The 22,193-nt window shown below is 46.2% G+C and overlaps 4 protein-coding genes across 4 annotated transcripts in view; 1 reads left to right on the top strand and 3 right to left on the bottom strand.

The window, feature by feature from the left end:
* Window positions 1-100: 100 nt before the first annotated feature.
* On the bottom strand, window positions 101-3,557 carry LOC119210952 (uncharacterized). Its single transcript, XM_037461487.2, has 6 exons — window positions 3,316-3,557; window positions 2,658-2,820; window positions 2,479-2,580; window positions 2,266-2,391; window positions 837-878; window positions 101-634 (listed from the first exon to the last, which is right to left on the bottom strand). The coding sequence occupies exons 1-6, from the start codon at window positions 3,498-3,500 to the stop codon at window positions 443-445; spliced, it is 810 nt and encodes a 269-aa protein (XP_037317384.2). The 5' UTR covers window positions 3,501-3,557; the 3' UTR covers window positions 101-442.
* Window positions 3,558-4,305: 748 nt separating this feature from the next.
* LOC119210950 (bestrophin-3-like) lies at window positions 4,306-11,671 on the top strand. Its single transcript, XM_037461485.2, has 13 exons — window positions 4,306-4,815; window positions 5,672-5,766; window positions 6,836-6,923; window positions 7,661-7,806; window positions 8,266-8,420; window positions 8,662-8,739; window positions 8,822-8,974; window positions 9,269-9,349; window positions 9,509-9,660; window positions 9,835-9,925; window positions 10,211-10,329; window positions 10,423-10,662; window positions 10,809-11,671. The coding sequence occupies exons 1-13, from the start codon at window positions 4,664-4,666 to the stop codon at window positions 11,170-11,172; spliced, it is 1,914 nt and encodes a 637-aa protein (XP_037317382.2). The 5' UTR covers window positions 4,306-4,663; the 3' UTR covers window positions 11,173-11,671.
* A 169-nt stretch (window positions 11,672-11,840) lies between these two features.
* Window positions 11,841-17,206, bottom strand: nots (nothepsin). The gene is made up of 9 exons (XM_037461486.2): window positions 17,115-17,206; window positions 16,271-16,451; window positions 14,767-14,884; window positions 14,427-14,545; window positions 13,800-13,999; window positions 13,253-13,378; window positions 12,877-13,021; window positions 12,689-12,787; window positions 11,841-12,109 (listed from the first exon to the last, which is right to left on the bottom strand). The coding sequence occupies exons 1-9, from the start codon at window positions 17,168-17,170 to the stop codon at window positions 11,939-11,941; spliced, it is 1,215 nt and encodes a 404-aa protein (XP_037317383.2). The 5' UTR covers window positions 17,171-17,206; the 3' UTR covers window positions 11,841-11,938.
* An 897-nt stretch (window positions 17,207-18,103) lies between these two features.
* cct2 (chaperonin containing TCP1, subunit 2 (beta)) overlaps window positions 18,104-22,193 on the bottom strand; it is a 4,659-nt gene continuing 569 nt past the window's right edge. Inside the window, exons 2-16 of the mRNA XM_037462246.2 lie at window positions 21,640-21,714; window positions 21,471-21,536; window positions 20,955-21,066; window positions 20,794-20,870; window positions 20,606-20,718; window positions 20,183-20,385; window positions 19,997-20,097; window positions 19,796-19,923; window positions 19,437-19,540; window positions 19,246-19,365; window positions 18,988-19,116; window positions 18,809-18,912; window positions 18,625-18,724; window positions 18,360-18,501; window positions 18,104-18,294 (exon numbers count right to left, since the gene is read on the bottom strand). Coding sequence (XP_037318143.1) covers window positions 18,264-18,294; window positions 18,360-18,501; window positions 18,625-18,724; window positions 18,809-18,912; window positions 18,988-19,116; window positions 19,246-19,365; window positions 19,437-19,540; window positions 19,796-19,923; window positions 19,997-20,097; window positions 20,183-20,385; window positions 20,606-20,718; window positions 20,794-20,870; window positions 20,955-21,066; window positions 21,471-21,536; window positions 21,640-21,714 — 1,605 coding nt within the window. The 3' untranslated portion in view covers window positions 18,104-18,263. The remainder of the gene's footprint in view (window positions 18,295-18,359; window positions 18,502-18,624; window positions 18,725-18,808; window positions 18,913-18,987; window positions 19,117-19,245; window positions 19,366-19,436; window positions 19,541-19,795; window positions 19,924-19,996; window positions 20,098-20,182; window positions 20,386-20,605; window positions 20,719-20,793; window positions 20,871-20,954; window positions 21,067-21,470; window positions 21,537-21,639; window positions 21,715-22,193) is intronic.

The raw sequence follows: 22,193 nt of genomic DNA, 5'->3' as shown, positions 1-22,193 counted from the left end.
TCCCACATATGAACAAAATAAGATCCTGTTACGTTAAAGACTAAAGTGTCTTCTGGAACTTGGACGTCCTTTTCTGGACGATCCTGTTGATGAGGTTTTACTTCACAGGGTGTTAAACGTTGGAGAGAATATTGAGCCCTGATCAGATTTATTGTCATTTCCAGATAAATACTAGTTTGAACGGTATGGTTTTTCTTCACAGTCCATCAAATATGTCCAAACCTCCCTGTCCTCATATGACTAACGTCCTCCATCGTGGACGTGCTGTCTCATCACAGCACATTCTTTGTGTCGTGTTACGTTTCCTTTACAACGTGATGCAGAATATTAGTAAAGCTGCTGTTTGCAGAGCTGTGAGGAAACGTCTTTTAAACCGATGGTGTTTGACTTCCTTTATTTACACTTTTTTCCAAACGTCTCAGTAAACAAAGTCAACAAATCTTCAATCAGCACCCTGAAGTACTCTGAAGAGATTAAGTGGGTTGGCTTGTTTTCTGTGTTCATCCACCCCCCCGGGTGGGGGTGGGCGCTTGTTTAATGTCTCTTTGTGTCCCTTCAGGAGCAGGTCCATGTAGGCCCCCATCACCAGGCTCTCCTTGGAGACGCCCAGCTTCTCCATCAGCTCCTCAGCCACCTCCACCAAACCCAATATAAACAAATCACACATTCTAAAAGTGCATTATGTTATATCATCATAATAATAGTAAGAGAAAAGGTAAAAAGGTAAGAAAGCCTTATAAAGTACAGATAGCTGATGAGTTTGTACTTTATACAAAAGTACTTTTAAATGCTAGTACAACAGATACAAGTAGGATTATAATGTTTATACAACCGACCTGCTGCCCGTCTTCAACAGTCTGCTCCGGACGCATCACCACCTGAACCAACAAACACACAAACAGACCAACAAACACACAAACAAACCAACAAACACACAAACAAACCAACAAACCAACAAACACACAAACAAACAAACCAACACACAAACAGACCAACAAACCAACACACAAACAGACCAACAAACACACAATTCAACACACACACAAACAAACCAACAAACACACACACAAACAAACACACAAACAAACACACAAACAAACAAACCAACACACAAACAAACCAACACACACACAAACAAACCAACAAACCAACAAACACACAAACAAACAAACCAACACACAAACAGACCAACAAACCAACACACAAACAGACCAACAAACACACAATTCAACACACACACAAACAAACCAACAAACACACAAACAAACACACAAACAAACACACAAACAAACAAACCAACACACAAACAGACCAACAAACACACAATTCAACACACACACAAACAAACCAACAAACAAACCAACACACACACAAACAAACCAACAAACACACAAACCAACACACAAAAAAACCAACAAACCAACAAACAAACCAACAAACACACAAACAAACAAACCAACACACAAACAGACCAACAAACACACAATTCAACACACACACAAACAAACCAACAAACACACAAACAAACACACAAACAAACCAACACACAAACAAACCAACACACACACAAACAAACCAACACACAAACAAACCAACACACACACAAACAAACCAACAAACACACAAACCAACACACACATGTTGTTTAGCTCTTCATCGTTTCCTTTAACAAAAGGAATAATATTCACCAACACGATGTGTTTGATGTGTTTGTTGATGACAGGATTTTCTCATAATAGAAAGACACCAAAAACCCTCCCAACAGACTCGGCTCCTCTGGGGCACAAGTTGTGTTTGTGCGTCTCTGGTCTCTGTTTTCATGTAGTTCTTGTTGTTGTGCGCTGGACGCAGCACGCAGGTCGTGGGGGCATTTTTATAAATGATTAGTGTTACAAATTGTTTATGTGTCACAAGCTGTTAAAGAGTGTTTGTTGTGGGTTATTCATTGTTGTTCTAAAGTTAAAACCATGGCTCAACACACGTGAGACAAGAAGCTCCTCGATGACATTAAACTCTGCTGCGTGCATGAATCATCCAGCCATTAGGGTGGAAAGTGACCTAATCAATAATGTGCTTTCATGAAAACAATGTTTAAGCTGAAAATATATCAAACATTCATATCTTTAACGTTTAAATACTTCATCCAAGTTGGACATCTTTTTATTCTCAATCACTCATTTTTGTTTAGTCCATAAAATGTTAGAAAACTGTGTGTGTATGTGTGTGTGTGTGTGTGTGTGTGTGTGTGTGTGTGTGTGTGTTGACCTCGAGCTCCATGTAGGTCCCGAGCCCCTCCACCGCGTCGAGGTGGATTCTGGTCTGACCGACCACGAACAGACGCCGTTCCTTCCGCACCTCACCTTTAACCCCCATGGCGTCTGACAGCACAGCCTACACACACACACACACACACACATTAATAGAAAGCAGTGAATGGCTGTGGAACCTCGCTCTGGGTTTCGGATGTTCTGTTGTTACCCGGAGACTCGACGGGTCGCTGGTCGGACTGATGGAGTAACGGGACAGTTTGGGTCCATCGGTGTCAGGACGCTCGTAGAAGATCAGCTGACCCGTCCCATTCTGACAAACACACAATCAATTAAACAGTGAGTCAGTTGTAGGCCACGGTGCGCGCACACACACACACACAGAACTACCATGAAGTCCCTGAGCTTCAGTCGCGCTTGGCTGCAGTTGAAGAAGGTGTCGTGCTGTCTGATGATCGTGCCCTCTGATTGGCTGAGCTCAGTGGCCTTCTCAGCGAAGCGCGTCGGGTCGCTGACTTTGGCTTTGATCTCCACGTTGGACGGCATGGCGCTACTGCACATGCGCAGAACAGAGGGGCGACAGGAAGTCGGACAGGTGATTCATATGAAACACAGCTTTGTGATGATGTGAAGAAAATATAACGGTTGTGTGTGTATGTATGTATATATATATATATATAATATATATACATACATACATATACACATACACACGTGTGTGTATTTATCTGAATAAGTTGAAACAGTTGTCATTATTTTTTTTGTGTCCAGTCAAACACTTCATATGATCCAGGAAGGATCCACTAGCTCGCTGCCCCTCCGTTGCTATGCGGTTGTCAGGTCACCGCCGCCGAAGTCCCGCCTCCCAAGTCATGTGATTGGATCATGTAGAAGAAACCGCTAACCGCGTCGCTGAACAGAATCCCCTCGTTGGCTAGCTTGTTAACCCTGATGCTAACCCTGAATGGCGCAGTCATCATGCGGGTGGCTGGCTAGAAGCACAAAGCGTCACTCATATTAATAAACACGGTGAAGTGTGAGGTTTTACCGACTATTGGTGGCTCCTCCAAAGCTGCTGTGTCTCCGCGTGTCGCCTCTTGATTTTAGCGCGAAACTCTGCCTCCGGGGCGGAGCCTCGCCGCCTGTCTGAGAACCGCTGACTTCACACAAAAGGGGCCGGCGCAAGACACCAAACCGACCGCAGAGCAGTGCCGATTGACGGGGAAGCCACATGTAGACGGTGGATTCATGGATGGGGCGCTCAACGCATGCGCATTGGAAAACAAAAAACGGAAATGCGGACGTCTCACTCCGTTTTATATAAGCTGCACTAAAGTAAGAGCGTGCATGAAGACTGACTTCAAAATAAATACTGTAGCGTGTCTTAGGTTCCTAAATGTGTATATGGTTCTGATTACTTACTCTGTTACTTAGGCCAGGGTTGGGGTACCGCCCATGGGGTAATGTGTGTAGTTTTTGTGGAACACCGGAAGTTGCGGGGAGTTGTGGGAAGTTGTAGTTCTTACTGGTGTGTAAAAAACCGTGGTTGTTTTGGGTGGCGTGGCTGTGGCCGACAACAGTCAACAATAAACCCGGGTAATGATGAGCTGGCTCTTTATTGGCACAGAACGTTACAATACTTTCCCAATTTAGAACCTCCAATCTCACAAATATTTACACTGTTTTATTGTTAGATGTCTCACTCTGTTTAATTTACGCTGCACTAAAAAAAACAAATCAGTTAATGTAACTTTTTGTTTCAATGTTTTTATGCTTTTTATTCAAGTGTGAGACACTAGGGATTCTAATCATACACTAGTAATACTATTGCCATCGTTATTATTAGGCTCATGCCTAACAATATATTTATAAATGAGCTAAATCTGTATTTCAACATAAACCATCATAATTTTAGTCACAGTAAGAACAGAAACAACAAAAATAAACATTTCAAATCACAGTTTCAGTAAAACAAAAAAATCCGCCTGTAAAGATTAGACAATAAATTCGATAGATAGAACGGATAATAACTCTTTAGTTTAAAAAAAGTCAGCATTTGATTCCGATTTAACTTTCTTTCTGTGATTGGTCGAGTGTGACGTCACGTTGTTGCTGACTGCGATTCTTTTTATAAGTGTTTACCTCCACTGCTGCCTATGCCATCCCGCGCACGACCTCACACACACGAGCGCGCGCGCACACACATCCACGCACACACCGTTGAATCATGCCTACATTTGGCTCATCAATACCACTCTGGACGTGCACGTGGGGGTTGGTCTGCATTCGGCTGAAGCCCCCCAGGAGAGAAGGAGCTTTCTGGGAGCACGCTCCTCGGGTCGGCCGGTGACGTCACAGTGGATCTAACGGGACTTTCTCCCGTAGGCCGGCCCGTGATGACCGTCACGTATTCCAGCAAAGTGGCCAACGCCACTTTCTTCAGCTTCCACCGGCTGCTGCTCCGGTGGCGCGGGAGCATCTACAAGCTGCTGTACCGGGAGTTCATCGTGTTCCTCGCGCTCTACACCGGGCTCAGCGTGGTCTACAGGTGCGTGCTTCCTCACACACACACACACACACCTTCACCTCTTCTTCCTCCAGTCATGTGACTACAGAAGAAATGCCGAATTGAAGTTTCTGTAACCTATTGGAGGATATGGAAAAAACCTCATAAGATGGAAAAAAATCGATTCTGATTACCTTTAGCTTAATTTATTAATGTGAGGAATGTCAGTAACCCCGCCCGATTTTGATTTATTTATTTGCACATTTCGAAACAATTCAAGAAAAAAAATAAATCTCACTGTGCAGGAAGATGCAAAATGCTCACTAGGCTAAAGCATCCTTTGCTTTATGGTCTATTAGAGACCTGTCAATCATTGTGTAGCCCCGCCCTAAAGCATCTCCTGCTTTATGGTCTGTTTGATTCTAAATGGACCATCATTCACTAAATGAACATCATGCTGCATTGAAGAAGACTTGAAACTAGAGACTGAGACCATAAACTCATGTTTACAATGTTTACTGAGGGAATAAATCAAGAGAGAAGTAGAGTCATTTCCTCATAGACGTCTATGGGAGCAGAGGAGTCGCCCCCTGCTGGTCACTACACAGAAGTAGAGTCATTTCCTCATAGACGTCTATGGGAGCAGAGGAGTCGCCCCCTGCTGGTCACTACACAGAATGCAGCTTCAGCTCATGAAGCTTTGGCTTCACTCTAAAGAATCAGTGAAGAACAGGAAGTCAGACCCCACCATAATTAAATGACACGAAACCTTTTCAAATGAACTATGTCACCTATTAAGATGAAGCAAGTACAACATTCCCTTCTAAGTCGAGGGGAGTGTATGAATAAAGGTGTATGTATAATGGTGTAATTGTTCTAAATGTACCTTCCTGCGCAGGCTGGTCCTCGCCGACCATCAGAAGAGATTGTTCGAGAAGCTCTCGATGTACTGCGATAAATACGCTGAACAGATCCCCGTCACCTTCGTCCTCGGTACGTCTCTTAAAAAGTCCCTTCATGAATGAACTTCTCATTTTGTCACCTGAACCAGAACTCTCACTCGCTACACTGTAGTTGACTTGATTTGTTTATTTTGTTGTTAAATATATAACATGGATCATTTAATAAAAAAACAAATAGATAAATGCAAGGATTAAACAATGCAAGGTTTCAGATGTTTGTAGGACCCACATAAAAGCAATATCTGCAGTTTAAAATATTACACTGGAAACTGTGGTGTTTTATTGATTAGTATTCAAATAAATCCTTTTAAAGGAACATTAGCCTTTCAGCCGGGTTTAAAAATGTCCCCACTCTGCGTCTCTCTGGGTGGGTTGTGTTTAGACGAGAGGAGTAGGATTAGTTGTCAAGGTAACCGAGTGTCAGGACAAGCCAATCAGATGCAGAGGAGGGCGGGTCATGACAAGGGACTCAAATCATTAGATAATAATAATAATGAATCGTATTAATGACACGCTGTTGCTATGGTTACCTGTGCACACACACACACACTGAATGCCGTCAGAGGCGCGACTGTGATTGGAGAGCAGAAGCGAGCTGATTGTGTGATGTCATTATCTGGCCTGTGATCACACTCCGTCAGAGTCACAGTTGCTGTGTTACTAATAAAAAGTGACGCGTCAGGTTCATTTTAGTCCTCTGAGAAAAAGGCTTAACACCAAAAGGCCGCATCCCAGAGAGCATTTACACACTTTACTACTCTGTTGTCCTCCTCGTTATTTATTTTAGTGAATTATATTCATCAGACAGCTTCAGTGACTTTGCATATTTAAATATAAAATCAACTAATGAGTGTTTACTGTTAAGATGTAAGTTTATTTCAAAAACACTCTTTTAATGTAGTAAAGTAGAGCGAGAGAGAGAGAGCGCGGCCTGCTAATGGAGTCGGATCATTAGTGGGCTCAGAGGCTAAAAGCTGGATAATTGTTTCTATCTGATTCACAGTCACAGAACATTTTGTTTCTGCTGCAAACGACTTTCCGTCAACAACAAATCCAAAGAGGAGAATAAATGCAGAGTAATCCGACTCCCTCTGTCTTAGGCTTCTACGTCACTCTGGTGGTGAACCGCTGGTGGCATCAGTTCGTTAACCTGCCGTGGCCCGACCGACTCATGGTCCTCATCTCCAGGTGAGTCTCCACCCCCTGCAGGTCACATGACTGCATTCCACAGGTGAGTCTCCACCCCCTGCAGGTCACATGACTGCATTCCACAGGTGAGTCTCCACCCCCTGCCCTTTGGTACATTGAAGCCTCACGTACTAAGAGCGCATCTTCGTGCGATTAATTAACTTATCAAAGATATGCATTTTTTTCAAACTGTTTTTTAAATGAATGTTACAATGAAAAGCGATGTGGTTCGTTTTAGCAGAATGAGAGGTTTTCTGAAGACTAACACGTTGCTAATGTTCCCTCTAGTAGCTTTACTTGAGGCTAATTAATTAGTTACTTACTTTACTTTCTACTCCAATACATTGGTTTAACTTTGATTGACCTTGTTAAACATGATACCTTGTTTTAGATTAACAGCGTCATTGATTTCATCAACTCAAGGATGTGATTTATGGATTCATTTATATCGCTGTAGACGCTAATAACTTGCGTGTAAAATTATCATTCTGGTCTCCAGATAAAAAGAACAGATTCTGGCACCTTAAAGGCTCCATTATCAAAACTGAAAAAATCCAAATGCATAACGAGTATTTGATACATAAAGTTTATTTTGCTGGTAATGCTTGATGGTAGTGGTAGTAGTAATACTTGATGGTAGTGGTACTAGTAATACCTGATGTATTAGTACTTTTGACCGGGTAAAGCCGCTGTTCTGGTGGTGTGCGTAGGAATTCAGAGACATGTCTTTCCTGCAGCTGTGTTCGGGGTAAAGACGAGTACGGCCGCCTGCTGCGCCGCACGCTGGTGCGCTACGTCAACCTGACGTCGCTGCTCATCTTCCGCTCCGTCAGCACCGCCGTCTGCAAGCGCTTCCCCACCATGGACCACGTGGTCGAGGCAGGTGAGGGGTTCGAGTACCTCACTCCGGGGATTGGAGTATTTGTGAGACGATGGCGGTCAGACGGGCTTCAGCCTCCTTCTCGCCTCCTTCTGCTCCTTCCTGTAAATGTCTGATCCGACCCGCGGGATTGGCTCGTTTGCAGCCAATTAGAGCAGCCCTTGAAAGCACAGCTGATCATGATGAACCTGTTTTTGCAAAGAGATTTAATCACGTCCGTCAGATTTCCGCTCGACATTAACATTTGGGAATAATTTGGCAATGCATCATTGGAAAATGTACCAGAGTTAAAGCCTTGAGCTCCTCTTTATTCCAGCCACCATTTTAGTGACCAAAGACTTACTCGTTCTACTTGGTTTCTGCTTGTCTTCATCGTGGATATTGATCGTCGCCATCCTCAAAAAGCTCAAGTAAGACCAACCTCTAATTTACTGACGACTGGTTTTATTCACTCACCTGCAGGCTTCATGACTGCAGAGGAGCGCAAGGTGTTTGAGAACATCCATTCTCCTCACCTGAAGTACTGGATCCCCGTCGTCTGGTTCTCCAACCTGGCGTCCAAAGCTCGACAGGAAGGACGCATCCAGGACAGCATCGACCTCCAGAACCTCCTCAACGTGAATCCTACCTCTAGATTTTCTTTCAGACAAAGTACAACGTGTACCTCTAGATGTCTTTCAAAGTACAACACGTATCTCTAGATATTCAAAGTACAACACGTCCCTTGAGATATCCTGTCAAAGTACAACATGCACCTCCATGTACCTCCCCCCCATTGACTCCAGTCCAAACCCTCGTTAGCGATGAACAACATGAACCAGGAACATGAAGGCAATGTGAACATCTCTTTGTCCCCAGGAGATGAACCACTTCAGGACTTGGTGTTCCACTCTCTTTGGATACGACTGGGTCGGCGTCCCGCTCGTCTACACGCAGGTCTCATCTTCAACGAGTCTAAGGTGGATGACATCATCTCCCATCCTCACTGTAACTGAGAGGAACCCGTCTCTCTCTTCAGGTCGTCACGCTCGCCGTCTACACCTTCTTCTTCGCTTGTCTGATTGGACGTCAGTTCCTTGACCCCGCCCAGGGTTACCGTGGTCACGACCTCGACCTCTACGTGCCCATCTTCACGCTGCTGCAGTTCTTCTTCTACTCCGGCTGGCTGAAGGTACACCGAGTACTTTTATTGTCTAAACATAACCAAGTACTTTTACTGTCTAAACATAGCAAAGTACTCATGTTAATCTAAGCCAGTGCTTTCATGTCCTAAACATAAATATTTAGTTTTGATTCCTAAACTTAACTAAGTGCTTGTTTTGCTAAACTTGGCGCCAGTGTTTTTTTTGGTGACCAAACACAACCACGTGCTTTATCCTGACTTCCTGTCTGAGGCCAGAAGCCCATTGGTTCCCGCTGCAGACACCTCTGGGACACGTGTGACTGATGTGTTCTGTGTGCTCAGGTAGCCGAGCAGCTGATCAACCCGTTCGGAGAGGATGATGACGACTTCGAAGCCAACTGGATCATCGACAGGAACCTGCAGGTGGGCCAATCACAGCGCGGCAAAGCGGTGCAAGGACTCGATGTCCCAGTGAAAAGAAACCATTGACTCGATCTCCATTAAACAGCTGACTCATTTCTGGGTTTTCTCGAACACAGAACCCTTCCATCGCTGTCACTTCCTGTTTACCTGTCCCTCCAGGTGTCCCTGCTCGCCGTAGACGAGATGCACATGAACCTGCCCCCCATGGCCAAAGACATGTACTGGAACGACTGCGAGGCGCGCCCGCCGTACACGCTGGCGGCCGCCGACTACTGCATCCCGTCCTTCCTCGGTTCCACCACCGACATGGGGTCAACACGCACACACAGTCGCACATTTCAGCCCAGCGAGCTGATTGGTTGAAACCAATTGTGGCTCCGTGGCTGGTTGCTGCTTATGATGATGTCTTTATAATCTGTAATATGATCTACAGGACGCCCTCTTCGTCTTCGTTATAGAAACCTTTCGTCCGATGTCTCTTCCAGACTGTCCAACATCCTGCAGTTTGACGAGACTGAGGTCAGCGACAGTCGCCCACGGCAACAGGAGTCTGCTTTGGCCGGGCGCCAAGAGTCGGTAACGGCAGCGTTTCTGTTTTCAGTTTTAAGCCCTGTGCGAGTGCTTGTTGGTCAGCCAGCAGAAATGAGTGGAAAATAATGGAAAAGGTCTTCAGATCATTCTGGCATTGAAAGGAAGGCATTAATACTTTTGTGTGGTTACCGCGGTAACAAGGTAATGGTAAAAGAGAGGATTGTATGGCCTTGGGGGGGCTCTATCATTGGCTGCTACTGTAGTTCTGTTTTCCGTCTTCACATCAAGTGTTTAAAAGTCTCTACGGTCTCACCTTTGACTGTTCGCCAGGTTCTGCGTCGCGTCCGGCGGCTGCTCAGCGTTCAGGACCCTCCTGAGCTCCAATCTGCTCGACCCAACCACAAGCGGCACAGCAGTGGTGCAACAGGAAGCTTCTTCTCAGACCTCAGGTTCCGTTTCACTCAATTTGCCAACATCGGTTGATTTTAAATTCTCCTTGATTGTATTGAGTCTTTCCCTTTTATATCCGTGGATCCCTCCAGGGTCGATCCCAGTTTGGAGGACGTGGGTGTACCCTCCGCTGCTTTGGACACCTTGTCCACCTTAAGGGAGGTGGGCAGCAACCCTCCCTCTCCCGAAAGCCCGCCCTCGAATGTCTTCCCCCGGCTCTTCGTCAGTCCGCCATTGTCCATTGACGTTTATTTATCTGGCAACGGTCGAGCGGAAAAACCACCAAACGGAGGGGATTCTTCCCCCCCCGAAGAGGCTTTGGATTCATCGCGGTGAGTCCGTGTCGTCGCTCTGGTCTCTATGAAACCCTTCGGTTTCTCTTTTGAGAAAGTGGGATTTGAGAAACCTCAGTTTGTCTTGGATTTGTGATATTTCCTCTATAGCCCTTGTGGTCTCAAGTTTTATTTTGTACTTCCAGGAATGGCTATGCCGTTTGTTGCTCCCCCACCCAGTTGGGACCGAAGGAATTCCGTTGGACGAGTCGCCCGCCAACCCGGCCGCGGGGGCGCCAGTTCTCCCTCCAGTTCTCCAGGCAGGGGTCGAAGGCGTCGGTCCGAAGCCTGCCAAGCCCCAAGGCCTTGGGCAGGCGAAGGCGAGGCCTGGCTCGATACCGATGCCAACGCTCACCCAGTCCGCTCGCCAACACGCTGCAGCTGCCCGACCTTGAGTACGACCATGACTTTCTGGGAGTGGTGGGGGCCGAGGACGACAACGACCACAACGAGGAGGAAGAAGCACCCAAGAACCCCGACTCCCAAACGCAGAGCTCAGAGAAACTATGAGAGCCTCGAATTTCACAGCTGATAAAAACAAGAAAAGTCCCAAGAGGAAAGTTGCCTCTAAAGTGTAAACCCGGGATTATGGGTTTACCACTCGTTGCCGTGGGAGACCAAAAGGGGGCAAAAGACACAAGAATCTGAATCAAGTTGCTCATCAAGAAATGAGCACCCATGACCACTCATCAAGAAATGAGCAACTTGGGAAAAGATGGGAAGCGCAAACAAAACCACTTCAGAGCCTGATTGGCTCAAAGAACTGCCATGAAAAAAGAAGCCTTATTTATGCCTTAATTTTTCTTACTGGAAGAAAATTTCAACCCCAATCTTCCCCACTTTAATACATTTAGCACTTCTAACGCCGCCTGGTGGCCATTAGAGGAACCGCATGTGAATCCTTCCGTCCATGTGATGGCTTTGGTTTGTTTTGTAAATGTAACTGAAGTAAAGAATTTACAATAACTGTTGCTGCTGAACATAAAGAAACAGTACTTTTTTAAATAAAGTGTGACTGATTTGTCAAAGAAAGTCTAGTAAATAAGAAGATTAGAACTAAGAACTAACAGCATCGTTAACAGTGCAGACCTTGATGGTAGTTTGTCATTGGTGATGTCATTGGTGAGCGGCAATGTGACGGAACCACAGATTGTGGAAATGGATCACTCGATCAAGAACGATGCTTCTAGCCATTTAATGATTACCATTTGGCCTTTTCAAGAATAAAATAGTATTTATTGATGATAAAATTGATAGTTATTAACCAGAGTTGGAGTTATGCTGGGTGTTTAGCAAAGGCAAAGCCAACGCGGTCCTGTCCTCTGTCGAAGATGCTGTAGAACTCCGTCAAGAAAACATCTCCCAGAATCCACAGGGGGCCTTGAGGGGAAACCATGTCCACTGCCTGGAAACCACTGAAACAAAACTCCTTGTTGCCAAGTGTTTCCTGGAGAGAGAAAGACGTTTTAGTATCATACTGATTCAGACTTTAACCCCCAGCTTATTACAACAAAATGAAGTAATGATGAACATTGTCATCCAAATCAATGTGGCAGGATGGTCATTTGTGTCTAAATAACTTTCATATAAACTAAACAGAGTAGTTATGAAGCGTTGAGTTAGCACAATGCTACGCAGTGTAGCTTTAAAGCATTTCATTCTTGTATCAGTCAAGTTTATTATCCATTGGATCTCTATATGCTTTCAATATTTCCTTCAATACCGTGAACCTTCTGGACTTCTCGCATCTTTAAAAAAGGAATTCTGTAGGCCGAGAAAATGAAGATTATTCTGAACCACGATCTAATCAGCTGTGGACTGATCTGACCAGCTGCAGTGGTTTGATAGAACTTCCTACCTGAATATCTTCTTAAACACTCCTTAATGTCCACTGGACCTACAGAGAAACTAAAGAACATTGAGGTACCCTTTGACCCTTCCTTTTGAAGGCCCCCCAAAACCTTCTGGACCATGCCATTTGATTCATTTGACAGTTTCACGAGTCTGCTCAGGCAGAAGGACGAACCTTCTTAACGTATTGCTCAGGCGTCAGAGTGTATTCTGTTCCTCCGAGGACGAACGTCACGTGAGGCAAACTGGACATCCTGACACAGTCGATGAGGAACTGGAACACACACAAAAAGGGCAAAGGTCAAATGACATGTCTACAATCTTTCTGTCAAAGATCCAGGGTTTTTTCCAGAATGGTCCAACCTCTCCTATGTTTGTGGGTGTGGCTCCAATCAGCTGGTGGAGGCTGATGATGTCGACGGTCGGCCCAGCGATGAGGGAGGTTCCGGTATCGACGATGGCCTGGCACCCCCGAGGGCAGAGGGAAACGGCCCCCTGCACCGAGACACTGAAAGGTCCACAGATGTCAACATGTTTAAAAAGTGATGGCACCTCGTCTAATAATGTTGTTTGGGCCGCCATCTAATGGACGTTATATTTACTGCACAGTAAATTAATTGTGATCCAGGTGGCCTCCAAAATCGAAATATTTCAATCATTTAACTCGCTATCTATCAGGAGTTCAGCTTTGGGTAAATAAAGCTGTGACCATGAATTAATAAATTAACATTTGAGGAACCTTTCCATCTTGATCTGCCAGTAGCCCTTAGCAGTCACAGGAAGCCAGTTGATTGGTCCGCTGTACAACGACTCGTCTTTTCCGCCTAGCAACAGTTCGCTCTCTGGGCCGCTGCTGCTTGTTCTCCTGTAGGGACAAAAAGGAGTTTTATTCTCTGTTTTAAGGGCCACAAACACGTTATTGTCAGTCCTCTGGACTCTCTGATCCCTTGGCAGCAAGTTATTAACCCAAATCCACAAGCCTGCCTTCTTGGGATCCTTCTAGATCCCTGGGCGGGACCACAGAAATCTCAGATTCCTCTGGAATCAAATCTGATCCATCCTGGAAACCAAGGGAACCACTGGACTGAAACATCTGGAGTACCCTAAAAAATGCTTTGAAATCCTTTGGATGCTTTCACTCTATGAGACACATGGGGAACCTGAGACCCATCGGAACGACCAGGAGACCAGAGAGCCGTGCCAAACCTCTGTGGATCCTTGAACTTGACTTTTTGGACTTGGAAGAGTGACAAACCAGTGAGCCGGGTTATTGGTTCTGGACGTACCTGCTGAGGAAGAAGGAGAAGATGGGCTCATCCAACGCCTTCTGAGCCAACATGTTGTCGAACACGGGGTTCCCAAGGATCTCGGCCAGCACCGGGTAACCCAGCCCCAGAACGCCGTCGAACTTCGCCCGGACGAACGCGGAGCCGGGCTCGTAGACGGACTCCCCGAACTCCTGGTTCATGGTGGTCAGGCTCCCGATCTGGAACCGGAGGGCGCTGATCGTGAGGACCCTTCAAACCGTCTCTTCTTACAAATGGCATTTTTTGAATAGACAAAGAACATTTGTATTTTACATTTTTGTTCTTTTCTGAAGGCACATGAGTCCTTTTACTATAAATATCCTACATACACTTTTTTTTAATTAAAAAAAGTATTCCTTAGACAATCGGTGTAGAACCTTTCCAACCATCCAGGACCTCATTTCTATAGGAAAAGTCTCCATATATTATCTACTTCTGCATCGATGTGTTGAACCTTCTTTCCATATCTGAAGTCAGTTAATCCCACCTGCTCTGAAAGGTGGCTTTGTCTTTGGGTATTAAGGCTGTTCTTTGTGTTCTTTGTGTCGCTCACCGTGTCGTTGTAACATTTACATATTCTGCTTTAATGTTTTTAACAAACCGGACCTTCAGCGTCTCTCTGGCCATGACTCCCAGCAGGTGTCCTGATCCGTAGTGAATCCCAAAGGTCCGACCGTCGTGATAGAACGAAGAGGAATCGAACGCCTTGAAGCGCCTGTGCACCGCTGTGACAACACATACACACACACACACACACGCACACACACACACACAGACCTTGAGCTTCTTATCGCAGTGAGGAACGTACTCTACCGCGCTGTCATGACGACCTGACCCACGACCAAACTCCTGTAAAACACCAAAACAAACTCAAACAGTCGGGTTCTGTGGGGTTAAATTGTGGTGTGTGTACAGTTGTGTTGCGTTGTGTAGAGTTGTGTAGTACCACAGGCTTGGCTGACACAGTAGGTCGACGGCACCCAGAGGTCAGACGAGCCGGTGTCGAAAACCACAGAGAAGTTCTGCCCTGGAGTCCCCAGAGTGATTTCACCGTAATACTGAGCCTGAGACACACACACACAGTGAACAGGAAGTGAGCATATATGGAGTCTAGAGAAGAGGCCTGTCAATCAGTGTGTAGCCCCGCCCTAAAGCATCTCCTGCTTTAGGGTCTGTTTGACTCTAAATGGACCATCATTCACTAAATGAACATCATGCTGCATTGAAGAAGACTTGAAACTAGAGACTGAGACCATAAACTCATGTTTACAATGTTTACTGAGGGAATAAATCAAGAGAGAAGTAGAGTCATTTCCTCATAGACGTCTATGGGAGCAGAGGAGTCGCCCCCTGCTGGTCACTACACAGAAGTAGAGTCATTTCCTCACAGACGTCTATGGGAGCAGAGGAGTCGCCCCCTGCTGGTCACTACACAGAAGTAGAGTCATTTCCTCATAGACGTCTATGGGAGCTGAGGAGTCGCCCCCTGCTGGTCACTACACAGAAGTAGAGTCATTTCCTCATAGACGTCTATGGGAGCAGAGGAGTCGCCCCCTGCTGGTCACTACACAGAAGTAGAGTCATTTCCTCATAGACGTCTATGGGAGCAGAGGAGTCGCCCCCTGCTGGTCACTACACAGAAGTAGAGTCATTTCCTCATAGACGTCTATGGGAGCTGAGGAGTCGCCCCCTGCTGGTCACTACACAGAAGTAGAGTCATTTCCTCATAGACGTCTATGGGAGCAGAGGAGTCGCCCCCTGCTGGTCACTACACAGAAGTAGAGTAATTTCCTCATAGACGTCTATGGGAGCTGAGGAGTCGCCCCCTGCTGGTCACTACACAGAAGTAGAGTAATTTCCTCATAGACGTCTATGGGAGCTGAGGAGTCGCCCCCTGCTGGTCACTACACAGAAGTAGAGTAATTTCCTCATAGACGTCTATGGGAGCTGAGGAGTCGCCCCCTGCTGGTCACTACACAGAAGTAGAGTCATTTCCTCATAGACGTCTATGGGAGCAGAGGAGTCGCCCCCTGCTAGTCACTACACAGAAGTAGAGTCATTTCCTCATAGACGTCAATGGGAGCAGAGGAGTCGCCCCCTGCTGGTCACTACAGAGGATGCAGCTTTAACTCAGGAAGCTTTGACTTCCCTTTTGTTAGATTTTAGCCACCGCAGATTTTAGCCACCGCTGTCCACTACTCTCATACAGCAATAACGCCTTTGGAAAATCCTGTTATCTTTGTCAGTGATGTTAGCTGCTAGCGCCGGCTCAGCAGTCGCCATGTTGAGAGCTGTGAGAGGCAATCGAGATGTTTGCAAATAGCACATTTGCATAGATCTTTTTTTCCACCTAAAAGCAATTCTTTTGATCAAAATCAAGCTCTGGGACTTTGGCCTCACAAGCAGATGCCTTGCTCATGAGCGCGCTGGTGAAACATTGAGTTTCTTACATCCATGAAGTTGTAGATCTTCTCGCTGGAGCGTCCGAGCCGCAGCGATGGCGTGCCGAGCGGGAAGCACTGGGCGTAGCGGCGGTTGAACGCGTCAGGGCGGTGCTCCTTCAGGAACTCCTCCAGCAGGCCGTGGACGCGCAGCTGGGAACGAATCGAATGCACCCGCTTCAGAGGGACCCTGGAGGGCGTTAGCATGGCGGGTTCAACTTTAGCGTTGGATATTTTTTTCATTTCTAAAAGCAAAAGCACTCATTGTCTTTCAAAGTTGAATGAGAATATTGTTAGTTTATTAAAATGACTGCATACAGGCTGCTGCAGACTCACAGGTTTGATTCTTCTGTATTTAATCTATTAATTCTTGTAATGTTTACATGCTGGACAGTCAGGATAGCTGCCACGAAGTCTTTATGCTAAGCTAAGCTAATTGGTTGCACGTGTGACATCCACCATACGGACATGAGAGGTATTGATCTTCTCGCCAAACTCTCGTCTAAAAAACACATTTCTCAAAACATCAAAAAAAGAGTCCTTTTGAAAATAGTCCCCGAAAGCTTCAGTCGGAACGTGGAAAACGTGGATTCAATTCATTTTATTAGCCCAAAATCACAAATTTGCCTCAGAGGGTTTTAGTCTGTACACATGTGACATCCTGTGTCCAGAAACTCACATCAGCACAAGAAAAACTCAACAAAGGAAAACGCTTCGATGAAGGAGAATTATAGAAAATTGTAGGAATAAAGTCTCATTTTCACTCCTTATCTTTTGAGCTCAGTTTCAAGGTCGGAAATGATCTGATTTGTACTTTTGTACACAGAAGTACACAAAGGTGCGTTCTTCCTACCTGAGCAGCGCCGAGCTGGTCCATGTCCACAGCAGCACCAACACCAGCCTCCACATGTCGGCCTGTGAGCCGGCAACCGCAGAGCCACCTTATCAACCCCCATAGGGGGGGGGGGGGGGGGGGACTTGTGATATGTGTCAATAATTCTCTAATCAATAAGTCAGTGGAAGTCAGACATGTGGATTGATATGAAGGTTAAATAGTAAAATACACAATTAACAGCGACAGTAACATAAAAAACCTTTAATATTCCCCTTAATAACAGTTTGTAATCTGTGATGCTGAAATAAACTTCTTAAAAGTCCCATTTTGAAAGAAAAAAGGATCTTCAACGTGAATGTTCATGATAAAACGATTGTGCTAAAACCACGACTATTTATTTTATTTATAAATCCAATCATAAGCATTCTGTTGTGAATTATGGGATGTTTCATTCTCATCCATGACTTTAATACCCAATGATTTAAAATATAAAGATTAAATTAGGGATTTTCCTCATCAATTATTCTTCCTGATTATTATTGTTCCTGAATAAACTGCTGTACATAGTGTATTTGACAGGTGATACTACATGTGAGAAGTACTCGTTGTGTAACTTGGGTTTGTTTGAACTTGGAAGTCTCGGTCGCTTCGACCCGATGAATCGCACGACGCGGTGGACAAAATAACGTGAACACTGCAGACCATCAGTCAATGATGTTCAGATACTTTTGAGAAAATACAAACACACACTTCAACTACTTTTTACTGATGTACTTGTGTCATTAGTACTGGACTTGCTGTAGTATTTGGGTTCTTCATGTGGCAGCTCGGAGGACTCTAATGTAAAATAATCAGATTAAATAAACAAGCGTCAGTGTTTCTAAGAACTCACTTTTATTCTTTTCATAATTCTATTGTTTAGTCTTTAATTCATGTGGTCTGATTTTTATTTTCTTCTTGTACGTATGAGAGAAAAAACTCATGGAAGCGTAAGAAGACGTGAACAATAAAGCTGATTCTGATTTTATTTTCAGTAAACAAAACAAAGGATGAGTTTCTGAGAGTTTTACAGAGAAAGAACAAACAGCAGAACGTTTCTTTAAAGTTTCAACTACAAAGAGGAGATAAATAACCACAGGTCGGCCTCCTCTTCCTCCTCTTCCTCCTCTAGCAGGGGTGGTGGTCAGGAACCCGCTTCCTGCAGACAAACAGACGTTACAACAGGCGGCGAGCAGGACGTACCGGCTGCAGGTGGAAACTGACCTGGGAGCAGATTTGATGATGTTGTCGACTCTGAGGATCATCTCTGCGGCCTCGGAGGCGCTCAACAGCACCTGGCGCTTCACCATGAAGGACTCGGTGATGCCCAGCTCCGCCATGTTGCCCACCGTGCCTTCAGACATGTCTGCAGGGGGGGGGGGATGTTAAAAACAAAAGAGGATTATGATAACGACAAGCTGCAGAGCTTCAATGTAAAGGATGTCGCTACGGTATCCTAGCATCTGGTGAGGCGTTCAGGGGCACTCACTCAGGCCCCAGCTGCTCTTGTTCTCCTGGTGAGCGGCTCTCAGCTGAGCCACCAGGTCGGCGCTGTCGTAGCCCGCGTTGTCGGCGATGATCGTCGGCAGCTGGACGACAAAAAACAGCTTCAGAACTCAGGAATCTTTTTTTTTTTTTTAGTGGAAGAAAAGGGACGGAAATGATGGGCGCACCATCATGAGCGCCTTGGCGAACGACTCCATGGCGACCGCTTCCTTGCCCGGCGTCCTGTTGGCCAGGTCGCTCACCACCTTGGCCATCAGCATCTCTGAGCAGCCTGGCGGAGAGGAAGAGAACCGGGGTCAGAGGTCACGCCTCATCTCCTCCCCCCCCCCCATGCGTGCGGGCATACCTCCTCCATACACGGTGCGCGGCTCCTTCACCGTCTGAGCGAGCACACACAGCGCGTCGTGCAGCGAGCGCTCCGCCTCGTCCAGGATCTGCTGAGTCGCGCCGCGCAGGACGATGGTGCACGCCTCACCTGCTCCGATTACATCACATGGACGCATTTAGGTTCATCGCTAAACCTTCTCATGTTCACTGAGAGGAGCCTGAACGCATCGTAACTGAAGTGATTCTTTAGTCACATGATCAGAGTGTGTGTGCGTACCCATGGCGACCCCGGAGAAGTGGATGAGCATGTCCTCCCCGATCATCACCTCCTCGATCAGCTTGCAGTGGCCCAGCTTCACCATCTCCGGGTGGTCAAAGGTGGAGCTGATCTCTCCTCCTGATCACAGGGAGCACGAGGTCATTACACGTCATACGTGTGCGTGTGTCTGCAGGCGTGTGCGTGCGTACCAGTGACCAGGGCAAGGCGCTCCACGCCGGCGAAGTCGGCGTGTTCGATGGCCATGACGCCGGCCTGGGCAAACAGCTGCTCCGGGTAGTTGTAGATCAGCTGCCTGAGGAGAGAGAGGAGGAGCTTCAGGAGGGGGGCGTGTCCTCTGTGTCCTTGTATCCTTTCCTCAGCTAATTCAACCCTTTATAAAGGAAACTCATCACGGATTTATCGCGCTACGAGGACCCTGTGAGGACCTCGCTGAAAAAGAAACAGGAAGTAGAGGAGCTACAAAGTGGTTGTTGGTTGCATGTTGTGTAGCAGCGTGTGTGTAGCAGCGCGTGTGTAGCAGCGCGTGTGTAGCAGCGCGTGTTTGTACCGGTTGATGAAGCAGTTGATGCCGTGCTTCAGGATCCGGTCGACCTTCTCCTTCATCTTCTCTTTCTCCGCCATTTCGATCTCTGCCACCTTCGCCGTCGAGTCGACACGAACTCTGGAGCCGAAGATCTGAGAGACGAAACGTCACTACATGTCTCATCGGTGTGTGTGTGTGTGTGTGTGTGTGTGTCTGTGTGCGCACCTTGATCTTGTCGGTGTCCATGCCGGTGTTGGCGATGAGGATCTTCACGTTCTCCAGCCTCTTCGGCTGGTTGACGCCGATCTTCTTGTCCAACAGGAACCCTGCAGGCGAGGAAGAAGAACATGTGAGCCTCCCAGCAGCCAATCAGAAGCCAGAGACCACCCCCTGTGACCTCAGGGAGCTCACCTTCGTCCAGGTACGAGTCGGTGAGGCTGCCCCCCAGCTTCTTGATGATGTGGATGGCCTCCAGGTTGCCCGAGCCCTTGAGCCTCATGACGGCGTCGACGGCCAGCTGGGAGAAGTGGTCCTTGTGGTGCGTCAGCAGCTTGGAGGACAGCGTCGTCCTGGCGATGTTCAGCAGGTCCTCCTGGAAGCGGGCCGCGTCGTTGCTACGGCGACAACGAGTGACGCTTAACATTCTTTTCTTAGTAAAAATAAATGTATTTTATAGAATCTATACAAACGTAGAACATCAATACACACGTGTGCGTAAGGTGCAACACAAACTGTGCGAATGATTTTCCCTTTAATTAGAAAGATTTACCTGAAAAAGGGCTTAAAAAACAAAACCCTTTCTTCACTAGTCACGCGTGTATCTCCAGGTCTCACCTGTGGTCCACGGCCGCCTCCCTCAGGGCGTCTCTGGCCGTCTGCGTGGCCTTCCTCCAGCCCGCGATGATGGTCTGAGGGTGGATCTTCTTGGCGATGAGCAGCTCGGCTTCCTGGTCACAGACGACGGGTCACGTTTAAATGAACCATCATGTTTAGCATCACATCGCACAGGAAGTGGTTTTTACCCTCAGCAGCTCGGCGGCGAGCACGGTGACGGATGTCGTCCCGTCGCCGACCTCGTCGTCCTGAACCTTCGACATGTCTGGAAACACGTTCCAGTCACTTCAATGTTCGTTCTTTTCTTGCATTTATTTTCTCAGTGAGCACAAGACGAGGCTCCACTCACCAACCAGGACTTTGGCGGCGGGGTTGTCGACCCCGATGGCTTTCAGGATGGTCGCCCCGTCGTTGGTCACCGTCACCGAGGCGCCTTTCCCTCCTCCGAGTAAGATCTTATCCTGAAGAGGAGGAAACGGAATCATCTCCGATATCAATGCAGTGTTCATGATGAACGCATGAGTAGTCATCACCAAAAATGAAGTTTTACTGTTTACACTCAAACGCATCACGATGACATTGAATGCATCATACTGAAGTGAACCTGTCCGTTAGCCGCTAGCTGCTAACGCTACCAGCTCCTCCTGTTGTCTAAACACGGATTGGTTGTTTACAATGTCACATGATCAGAGACACCAGTGATGCCCTCACTGATCATACCGAAAGTTGGAGAAAACTTTATTAAGACTGATATCACACAAAAATACCAAATGCAATTCAAGGAGTTTTCCATATTTTGGAAACTTTTCCAGTAAATTAAGATGAAAATCATTGTAATTAAAAAGCACGTTAATACGTGACGTACCATTCCCTTCGGCCCCAAGGTGCTCTTCACCAGATCCCCGATGGCGATGGCGCCAATGAAGGACGACTAGAGAAGACAAAAGTTAAAAGAGGTTCATCTTCCTCCTCAACTGCTGGAATTATTAATCAGACAAGAAACTTCACCAAAATAAATGAATGTAAAAACCCACCATTCGTGCAGTTTCTGCTTTTTCCTCATCAGCTCCATGTCTGAAGATGTTCATCGGTGCCATTGATAAGGAAGCCTGCAGAGACACCAATCAATCATCAATATCATCAATGTTAGAACACATCTGCTTACATATTTAGTTGTTGTTTTTTTAGCCGGCACTTCAAGATCAAACTTAAACAATTCAACTTCATGATTGCAAATATATTACAATAAACACCTCTCGTTTGTCAGCTTAAAGATCTGGAGGAATGTTATTTCCTAATGTTCAATATCTCCAATGAATAAGCAGCTTAATCGCAATTGAATAATCGTTAATTGCAGCCTAAGTTGATATATTACTACTTAATGCGGCAAAACCATACATGAAGTAGTCTATTGTCTTAAAACACAATGTAGGCGTGGATGAAGCCATTTATTCCGAGCCCCCCTGAACGCAGCACAGCTCTGCCCCTCTCATCCTGGAAACCGCTAGAAGCTTCCAGCCACGATTAAAGAAATAAATAAAACCATACACAAATTAACAAAAGGTTTCAGCTGTATAGGGAGTCAGAA

The sequence above is a fragment of the Pungitius pungitius genome, chromosome 2 (assembly GCF_949316345.1).
Source record: "Pungitius pungitius chromosome 2, fPunPun2.1, whole genome shotgun sequence".
Classification (NCBI taxonomy): domain Eukaryota; kingdom Metazoa; phylum Chordata; class Actinopteri; order Perciformes; family Gasterosteidae; genus Pungitius; species Pungitius pungitius.
Note: the sequence above shows the minus strand (reverse complement) of the source record. Positions and strands in the feature narration are given on the sequence as shown.